At 38.4% G+C, this 10688-nt stretch overlaps 3 protein-coding genes across 3 annotated transcripts; 2 read left to right on the forward strand and 1 right to left on the reverse strand. All coding sequences in view use genetic code 12, as the record gives it.

Annotated features, from left to right (window-relative positions):
• Positions 1-357: 357 nt before the first annotated feature.
• On the reverse strand, positions 358-1560 carry PIR1 (beta-1,3-glucan linked protein; the record flags this gene model as incomplete). Its single annotated transcript, XM_036808547.1, has 1 exon — positions 358-1560. The coding sequence occupies one exon, from the start codon at positions 1558-1560 to the stop codon at positions 358-360; it is 1203 nt and encodes a 400-aa protein (XP_036665272.1).
• A 6963-nt stretch (positions 1561-8523) lies between these two features.
• CPAR2_806500 (uncharacterized protein) lies at positions 8524-9981 on the forward strand (the record flags this gene model as incomplete). Its single annotated transcript, XM_036808548.1, has 1 exon — positions 8524-9981. The coding sequence occupies one exon, from the start codon at positions 8524-8526 to the stop codon at positions 9979-9981; it is 1458 nt and encodes a 485-aa protein (XP_036665273.1).
• Positions 9982-10268: 287 nt separating this feature from the next.
• On the forward strand, positions 10269-10451 carry CPAR2_806510 (uncharacterized protein; the record flags this gene model as incomplete). The annotated part of the gene is made up of 1 exon (XM_036808549.1): positions 10269-10451. The coding sequence occupies one exon, from the start codon at positions 10269-10271 to the stop codon at positions 10449-10451; it is 183 nt and encodes a 60-aa protein (XP_036665274.1).
• Between the last annotated feature and the right edge of the window lie 237 nt (positions 10452-10688).

Raw genomic sequence — 10688 nt, forward strand, 5'->3', positions numbered from 1 at the left:
CTGCATTTTAACGAAATCCGTAACAAAGCCCCAACATCATCTTGAGCCGCACATTAATATCCCCATTGGGAATCGTCATTTACTACATTTTTATTGAAATTTCTAAACTTCTTAATCTTTTTTTCCATTTACTTTATTTAATTCGCTACTTTGAATAGCTAACCATGTTTTATGCAAGATAAATAGACCGAAAATAACTTTATATGACGTTGTAAAGCAATAAAAAAAAGCCATCAAACCCAACCAACCAATCCAATTTTTTTAAAAAGTAAGCTAAAAACGAAGCTCACTAGCAACGAAACGAAAATAAGACCTCTTCTTCAACCCCTCAACCAACCTCTTCTCTGTGACTATAGTTTAACAATCAACAAAGTCGATAATCTTTAACTTGACAGCATTACATTGAGCAGCAACATTTTCATCATACAAATTGTAGAAATCACCACTCAAACATTGATAAAACACCTTGGAGTCACCAAGAGTCAAGTAACCATCTTTGGAAATTGACCAACCAGCAGCAAAAATGGATCCAGCTTGTGGTGGTGGACCATCAAATTGAAATTGTCTGTTAGCAACAATAGCACCAATTCTACCCTTTGAATCAGTCAAGACACCATCTTCCAACTTCATAACCAAGTTGTTTGAAGATGAGCAAGCTTTTGGAATTGATGAGGATGAGTCTTCGTCGTTGGATGAAGAGACACCTGATTCTTGTGGTTGACCATCGGAAAGTGTGGTGGCAGCGGCTCTTGATTCAGCAGCAACGGTAGAGTTTTTGTGTTGGATTTGACCATCAGAAATTTGGGCAGCAGCAGAAGCAGTTGGTTCAGCTGTGGTTTGATGTTGGATTTGACCATCAGTGATTTGGTTAACAGCTGAAGCGGCAGCAGCAGTAGTTTGGTGTTGAATTTGTCCATCACCAATCTGGTTGATGACGGAAGCAGCTGAAGTTTGGTGTTGAATTTGTCCATCACCAATTTGGTTTACCACTGAAGCTTGAGTAGTTTGATGTTGGATTTGACCATCACCAATTTGGTTTACCACTGAAGCTTGAGTAGTTTGATGTTGGATTTGACCATCACCAATTTGATTTACCACTGAAGCTTGAGTAGTTTGGTGTTGGATTTGTCCATCGGTGATTTGATTTACCACTGAAGCAGCAGCAGCAGTAGTTTGGTGTTGAATTTGTCCATCAGTAATTTGAGCAACTGGAGCAACTGATGACTTTGATGCTGAAGAAGATGAGGATGGCAAGATGGAATATGAACCAGACCTAACATTTGGTTGACCATCCGATAACGCACTCACAACAGCTCTTTTACCCAATGTGGCAGAAGCAGTTTCCAATTTACTAGAAAGATCAGTAGCCGAATCAGTAGACAATGCCGATGCAGCTTCAACAGTCTCAATTTGAATACCAAAACTTGATGTATAGTCGGTAGTTGCATCAGTTGGAATTGATGCTGATGGAGTTAATGTGGTCCATGGCGCTGATGGAACTGTAGCAGCCAATGCCGTGGTTAGAAATGCAGCAGATGTAGCGATTGTTGTGTACTTCATTATTTTTTATGTGTGTGTGAATGTGTGTAGAAATATTATTATCAACCTGTGTAATGTGTATGTGCCAAGTAAAATATATGTAAGGGTGTGAAATCCTTTTGACAGGTTGCTTGGAAAAAGTAGGTTTTTATATGATTGATGAGGAAAGAAAAAGAGTTCCTGGAGACGGATGGAAAAGGGAATTTCAATGCCCTTTTATAATGATAGAAAATCAAAAGGAGGGTTAGTGATGTTTGGTTGTTATTGTGATGGCTGTATTAGTTTCAATTGCGGTGTATACTTCTTGATATGCTATATTGCATCATCAATCATCATATGAAATATGTAGGCTGTGATACAAAACATATTACACAATGCATGATTGACTAAAATTTGAGAAAAATAAATAAATAAATAACAAGCACATATATAGATGGAAAAATAAAAACTGTAAACAAACCAGGCTTATCATTATCATCATCATTCAACTATCTTCCACACCTAATGGCTCCACTCGTTTCACCTTTGTCGTATTGTCTATAAACAGAATTCTTCAGGTCTCTCTATTCTTGTAATTTAAAAGAGCATTGGTGACGTATAATGGCCATCAATATCCAACCGAAAAAAAAAAAAAAAAATGAGCAAAAAAAAAAGAGGACTAAACAATAGTATACATTACCCCTATGTTGTTTTTGTTCTTCTACCTTCTACTTTTGATATCCGAGTTCATCCAATTCCATTTATGTTTGTGTATGTGTAAGCAGGCTCAGTTAAACTCTCATTTGAATTGTGATAGCTTATTTGTTTTTTATTTTTGCTGTATAGAAATTTACAATTTGACCAGCTGGGAAAATCAAAACAAAAAACAAAAGGACTAGTTTGATAGCACAAGAATATAGCATAGCCCAACTCCTAATGCTCCCACTCCCCTTTTTGATCTAAACCCTGATGACAGGATCTCAAAGCGAGATCATTCCTTTGTGATCTGTGCTGGCTCTTTTAACCTCTAGCTTGCTATGGAATACTGTTTAATAAAGATATTGATCCGTGCTGGCTGTTGATGATCTGTGCTGGCTGTTTTGAAAATTAGCCACAAAACCAAAGGAAAAAAATATATATATTTATATGCATAAAGTAGTGCGCTTTTAACCAAAAGACAAATACACATAATTTATATGCAAGCCATTAACTCGCCGAAAGGGGGAGGGGGGAAGAAGGATATCACGAAGAAAAAAGAGGTAGCTTTTCCGACAAAAGTGCGGAGGAAGACAAGTCTCAATTGGTACGAGGAATCTCTCCAACTGTATCCCCATAGACTTATCTTCTACTATGAGCAGAATGATGCTTCTTCATCACCACTGCTTTTCAGTCTGCCATTGATTTCATCCCCATGAAGGCGATCTTCATGACTTCTTACAACGTATACGTCGATGTTTTGTATATTTACTTGAAGCAATCTTAAGCTGAACTGAGATGTGCATTTAAAAGTTTAAAAATAGAAACACATTATAAAGATTTTGTTTTTACAACCAGCCATCTGTCTCTATATTGTTTAACAAAAACCCCACTCAATTGAAAATTTCATCATACACAATACACTACCTACCACGCACTTATGATGTCACACACACAGAAACACACCGAGACAGGATATAGAGTCATTCTTTCTATCATCCTAATTAGTGCAAACGACAGCACACATGTGTAGAGATCTTTACACCTTTGCTTGCAACAACCAATAGATGACAGGCAATATTGACGATAAGTACTTGTACTTCAATTTACCCCTTTCATTCGCTAAGTTGTACATATTTTGTTTTCTATTCAACCGGCAATAACGGTTGTCCAATGGATACCACACAGTTTTGATAAGCTTTGAGTTTGCGTTGAGTAACGTGACTTAAATTACATGCATCACAATCGTAGTAAGACGAATTGTTCACGCAAAAACAAGTATAAAGCCACCAATAATGTGCTTTCAAATACCTTACTGTATTACTATCTTCCAAGCTCCTCTTGAGCCTTGTTATTGGGATCATTCATTTCATTTGGACTGACACATTGTCATTTCCACATTGCTGATTCTCTTGGTAATTTATGAAAGTTCAATACTCACATCTTCTCTCGTTCAAAATGACAAGATATAACCGATCGATAACCATCCGATTGGCTGCTCTATGGTTATGTGGCATTTCATTCAACAACCAGTTACCAACTCTACACAAAACAGTATTGCTCTTTTCACTGGCTCTAAAACAATCGAAACTTTTTTTCATGATCTTGATAGGGTTTTATCTTCGAGATAACCCAGTCCCAATTAGGAAGGAGCTCTATCAAATTTGGCAATATGTTTACAAATTCTGCAAAGGGGGGGGGGGGGGGGGGGTGGTAGACCCAGGTCACCGACACATTACAAACCACACGTGATACCATAAATTGAGATATATCGTAAGTTCAAAAGTATGTTCAGTCTTTTCTCTACATATTTTTTGCTTTCGTTTCAGGTTCTGCTGGTTTTGAATCAAGTTATGTAACTACTTCATATACAATTGGGCAACTAGGACTGGTTGTAATTGGTCCTTTGAGGAAAGGAAAGGTATTAGCATTTCCAATTGCTCTTTACCGCCCAATTTCCCGCTAAGTATTTTCCTCAACTCTATTCACTCTGAGTAAGCATTTATCTATTATTAGCTGTCTGGACGTGCTGCCACAGCAACAAGACTTGGAGTAAACCAATGCGGCTCAAATGGTCTCCCAATCGCGTAATAAATAAAAGCGGGAGTAAAATCGTCACAATTTCCCAATAGGGCCAAAAAAAAACTTATTATCCCGCCACACACTCACCGATTTCTTGATTCTTTTTTTTTTTAGGCATAAAGTTGTCAAACCAGATGTGATCTTCATCACAGACAATCCTAAGATTCGGATCTTGCTCTGCTTGTCTGCCTGTCTGTCTGGGGTGTAACTGACTTTAAGACAGGCGGGTCTAAGAAACAGTTGATGAGATCGGCTTTAGTTAACAGTAATTGTAAGAGAATAAACAGTTTTTGCAACAACTTTGGTTGAAAACTTTTACAGCGATGTTTACAAAACTCGTTGTTTGAGACTTTGGTAAATCTACAAAAGTATGTTTACATGGACAAACAGAGATAGGCAAGGGAATCGCTTCTTGAAATATGCCTGACCTTTTCGGGAGTCGATGAAATGGCAATTTGTATACATGTATTTCCATCCACCAGGAAAGGAAAATTGAGAAGTAATAAACAATCATCTGAATGTGATTTTCGGGTGACATCAAACTTTGGTCAACGGAAGCAACTGCACCGCTCAGACCACGGGAACGAGCGGGCTCATATAATCAGGTCGTTAGATTCTCGGCCCATCTTAAAAGAATCTCTTGATGGTTGAGATCCACGAAAAAGATTGACATCGTTGAACTACTCGCTCTCTGTACCTTTCCATAACCCAGACCTCAGATCAGGTGTTCTAGACACAGCCAATGCTTACTAATCTATCAATAAGGTTTCCGCATCCAACTTTAAAGTTTTAAATTGCAAAGGGGACACACACTATAAAACACGTTTTGATCGAAAATCCTCCTTTTTCTTTTTATTTTTTAGAGAGACTTTTGAAGCAAACCTGTCCTATTTAAAAGTCAATATTTAACGAACTTTTGACTTAAAACACATTCTAGGGTGCTACATATCCCAAAGTCCAGGATCGACAAATGCAAGATGAGGGTAGTCGAGGGGGAGAAACACAGGGTGTTTTCTAGATCTGGACTTTGACTTCAACACCAGCCACCGAGATTCTCTCTCCCTATCAAAAGATATAAAACATCTATGCTTAGCCACACTTTTGTATCACCTTTTATCATTTTCTATTGTACTTTCTGGGGAGGGAACAACTTTTGTCTAGATCGCCATGTAACTGAATCTATTATTGCTCTATTCTATTGTTTCTTTTGCACGGCATGTTTAAACGCCCTGGCATTAGTTGTGTGTGTGTGTGTGTGTGTGTGTATGTGTGTGTAACGGGATCGGCATTGATCAGCGCTCTTTTCTATTGTGTGATTAAAGTTTCCCTTTGTTAAATTTTACAATCGAATGTTCCTTTTCCGATCGAGTGGAAATTTACTCCAACTGTTTAAAAATTCCCATCTTTGTAATTTATGGTTTAGATCATTCAATCAAAATAGAAAAATGGTTCGATAGTTCGAGACCAAATTGGTCTTGAACAGATAGATAGAGTTTTTAGGTGCTCGGATAAAGAGCTCCACCTTTGGTCTCTCCAAACCTTAAAATAACCAAATAGCTAATTCCGATTACCTTCTCCCCACTTTAGAACGTCATTTAATGCACACGTCTTTCTAGAAGAGCGCTAACCTTGGAGAAACTAATTTTATTGGTTGGTGCATTTTATGCTCTCTTACATGATTTCCCCGCTCTTTGCTCCTCCATACTCTCTAGGTCACTTTGCAAAGCAGTTGCACCCATCTGAACAGCCATCATTCAACAAGCAATTGACTCGTTGCACTTCGTGTTCCCTGAGGCGGGAAAAGAAACGTATGATCAGCAAAGAGCCACACAATTTGTATTCCTATTGTGTTGCAAAGATGATACAAAATATCCACGGAAAAGTATCCTCTTTGTGCTATAATCACCACTTTACGAATCCTCCTCCATAATGAATTTTGGCACTTGTATGCAGTTGCATGGTGAGAAATTTGTTCCATACAGTCGATCTTTAGCATGCAGTGCCCTGCCCAATTCTCATACGATTTTTTTTTTCTTCTCCTCTCTTTTTAATGTTTGCGAATTGCTCACAGATGTTAAAGCGAACATGTTTGATTGAGTGGAAAGAAATATGCGGTCTTAGCAGTTGTATTGGGATAAAAGTAAGTTACTGCAAGGAGAAAGTGTAATCGTTATACACATGATAAACCCTGTAGATTATTTTGAAGCAAGATTGATGTAAGTGGTTTCATAAAAAGGTTATCCTTCTTATGAAACGCAAACCTTTTTCGGTTCACAGGAGGAGGTCTTGCCTTTACAATTCGTAAATTGACAAAAGGCGCTATCTTTTTTGCAAATTGCAATTCAGTGACCACAATACATTCCACAATTGAGAAGTTCGGCTAGCGTTTGTAACTAATGAGGTCGTGTGTGAAGCAAAATAGTTCTTGGGAATCCTCTTTTCATTGTCTTTTTACAACAAATGCGTCGAAAAACTAGTTACAAACACAGCGAATTTAAATTACGAAGATTTTGCAAACCAAAAATTGGCAGTGATCGAAAAGACAAAAGAGTGTTTTATTTGCCAAGAATTACCTTAACTACCAGTAGAATCACGTTTAAAAGGCTTTCAACTCATTTCGGCGACAAAAGGCGGCCACGTTCTGGGACACGTTTGGTCAAAATATGCGTACCGTTTTAATCTAAGCCTCTACTTTGAAAGCGGCCTTTGCTCCACTTGTTGCTAATGCCTGTGAACAACGACGCATGTAAGAAGCAGAATGCATGACCAAGTGACACACGTCGTAATCACTTTCGTGGCATCAATAACATTCTCAAAAGAAATAAAGGAGTGCTTCACCCGCTATTTGAATTCCTAAACAGCTAAAGCTTTTTTTGCTTTTCTTTGCTCTGGAATTTAGTTGCACGCTAAACATTGCAGACGGACTTAGGAGAATTTAGGTGAGCCCTATATACGGTTTCGCTATTGGCTTGGCTCCATATTAGGCGTTAGTTGTACCGCGGTCAAAATCTGAGTGTAAATACCTCACAATTCAAAGACCCGTTCATTACTGAAAGGAGAAAGTAAAGAAAGAAAGTTAAGCTTCTGCAATGGTTAAAACGATATCTTTTGAGGATCTGGAGAGGGGAAGTTGGGGAAAGCTAATTTTTTACATTGATCAAACTGCACAGTATTCTCACCTAAATGAGGATATCGAAATGGCCATTGAAAGCGAAAGGTGATGGCGCAGGAACTGTTCACATTGTTGATGAATATCTTAATCATTGCTAGTTCAGGGCATTGAGGTACAGTTAGTGGATAATAATCGCTTTGTTTTGTTAAAAATTTAGCACATGAAAAAAAAAAGAAGAAAAGAACTTTCTCTGATTCACACACACACACACACACACTCTCTCTCTCTCTCCTTGTTTTTCCCTTTTTCCCTTTTTTTAACAACTGCTGCATGTACAATTACATAATTAATTACCTAATCAAACACTACCCTTCTTGCATTACCACTTAACAAAAAGCAATAAAGAATTATCACAAAATAGAACGAAAAAAAGAAGGCTAGCTATCAGCACAATAAACATTTCCTTTGTACCGTGCAATCTCAACAGTATGAGTGAAAAACAATAAGATCATAATATGTATAGTTTACTGTTTCTTTGTTTATGGGTTCAACTGTATGGGCTCCTAACCATACAATTCTTTTCTCCATTTCTACTAAGTTTTATGAATCGTGCATATGCGTTCCAGCCAAAATCGTTTATAAAAAAGAGAAAACTTTACCTCTTATTGTTAAACTCTCTCTCTCTCTCTTTTGTATGTTTGGTTAGAGAATTATAAACAATAGATTTTATTCCTATCCTCTCCTTGTCTGGCAAAAAGGGTCTTTTAATCTTTATTTACACATGCTTTTTTTTTTATAATTTTTTTTTAAGTTCTGAATAACCAAAAATAAAAAGAATAACAGTCATTCTCGTTTCGATTATAAATACCCAAGTTAATCTTGTGCAATTATTGAAACAAAGTTGAGGTACAGTTTTGCTTTGACCCCGATTCCTTTCAACAAAAGAAAAAAGTTATGCCCTCCCAAATCTGCTGCCACTGACTTATAGCAGCTCCCCTTAATCGTCAACTCGCTTTTTCGAATATCAATTATCAATCAAGTAGATCGAAATCTCACAACAAAGAGTGACTCAATAACAAAAGCCTTCAGGATTTTTCCAATCTTGAAGAAAAGATATGTCAAATAGCTCAAACCAAGATAACAACAATAATAAACCAGTAGACCAATTGTCAGTGATAAACAATCACCCAGATACCCCATCCCAAAGTACACGAGGATTCAGGTCAACACCAGCTTCATTTGATATCGCCATGCCAGCTCAAATTCAAACCAACTTTGTTACTCCACACCTGGAGTTCCCACATCATTACAACCCTTCATTAAATCTTCATTCGCAACAACTCCAATTGCATGGTATGGGCTTAATGCAACCACCTGATGTTTCACAAATGTCGATCCAAAATGCTTTCGGGATTCAGCAAGCACTTGCACTGAATGAAGTTTACAATTCACAAAATCAACTCACCACAAATGTTTCAGATGCTTATGTCTACAGTATGCAATCAAATTTACTTGGACAAGGAAGCGTATCATCTCACAATCCATCTTTCCCCACCACTGCCTCAGCGGACAAGGTTTCCGTTCAACAATCAAAAGTATATGAGAATCATCCGCCTACGTTAAATCGACCAGTACATCTTCCTCAATATGCACCACCCATTCAGTCCACAATCCAATATCAACAAGCTCAGTCCCTACAGTCTTATGATCCTTCGTATGTGTCCTCAACATCAGTTGCTCCAAAAACAACCGACTCCACTGCCCTCTCAAAGAGCACCGATGTGGCTTATTCGACTAGCACCTCCTCCTCCATACAAGAGACAACCAATGAGCTTCCCTCGGAATCTTCTTCTTCTTCATCCCCCTTTGTACAACTACCATCGCGTAGTGGCAAGAAACAACGCAAATCCCTGTCAACACTGCATGAAATGACACCAGAAACAGCATTACGCAATCGATGTCGTATTTGCAACAAACAATTTAAACGTCCTTCGTCACTTCAAACCCACTATTATTCTCACACAGGTGAGAAGATATTCAAGTGCCCTTGGCAAGGATGTGGGAAAATGTTTAGTGTCAAATCAAATATGACGAGACACTACAGATTACACGAGCGAGACTCTAGACGGGCACAAGAAGCTGACTTTCAGAGTAGGAACCCTGAACTTATGAGGGCCTTGGGATTGTCTTCAAATTCGAGCACTGTGCGGCAATACTTTCAACCAATGCTACATCATAACACTCACCACCACCAAACCCATCACCAACAACTCCAGCAACAACAACAGCCACATCACCAGCACCAGCAACTAATGCCACTGCAGTTTCAACAGCTGGATCCAGTCACTATTGGATCAGCTCAAGCTCAACCGAGGGATTTGAGTCAGCTTGATGCATTTCATCGCCCGCTTTATCAATCGTACTCACCCTTGTCGTCGCAAGTCCCTTCATTAATGCAATCCCAATACATGCTAACTCCTATAGTGGTTGATGGAAATATGCAAACTGAGCAGCTGAGAGTATCAGAAGCACAACAATCACCAGTACAAACAATAAATGCTAGATTGCCGTGAATAGCAGATCTCTAATTGTGTACATAAATTACTTATCATAATAAGCTGAACTAACTTTTCGTCTCAAACAAGATGCTGCTACAGAGCGCCCATATGGTGTTTTTCTTCGGCTACTTATACCTCTTTGATACTCCCATCGGCTTTTTTTGTCCGTGAGCACGTGTACTTTTTTTTGTCACTCGCACGACTTTTGAGCCAATCAAAAGACCATCAAAAAAAATTACAACCAAAAGCCAACAACAATATTAAAACATTTTGACATTACAACATAAACACACAATTCAACAATGGCTGCTGGACATTTAGCTAAATACATACGTCACGCACCGGTTTCTGCTCCACATGTTGCTCCACATGTCTACTGGGGTGCGAAGCTAATGGGTGCTACTATGTGGTTTTGGATTTTTTACAGGATCAAGGAAGATGGACCTGTCATGTTTGGAGTTAAGTTGCCATTTGAACATCATTGATTGGAGAAAGGAAACCAGAAGGAGTTGATGCGTTGGGGAAGTGTCCATCATAAATAGAATGGCCGAGCGAGTTTTTTAGCGAGGGATTATCACAAATATCAAAACGCAAGACAATATATAGATTTTATGTCTTGAAATACGACAGCCATCGAGATGGTGTACCGAGAGGGAGGATACAAACTTCGTCGTTCATTGTAGGTATGTGACTCCAAGCTCTTCAACTTTTTCGTCACTATT

This window comes from Candida parapsilosis, contig 005807 (assembly GCF_000182765.1).
Source record: "Candida parapsilosis strain CDC317 annotated contig 005807".
NCBI lineage: Eukaryota > Fungi > Ascomycota > Pichiomycetes > Serinales > Debaryomycetaceae > Lodderomyces > Lodderomyces parapsilosis.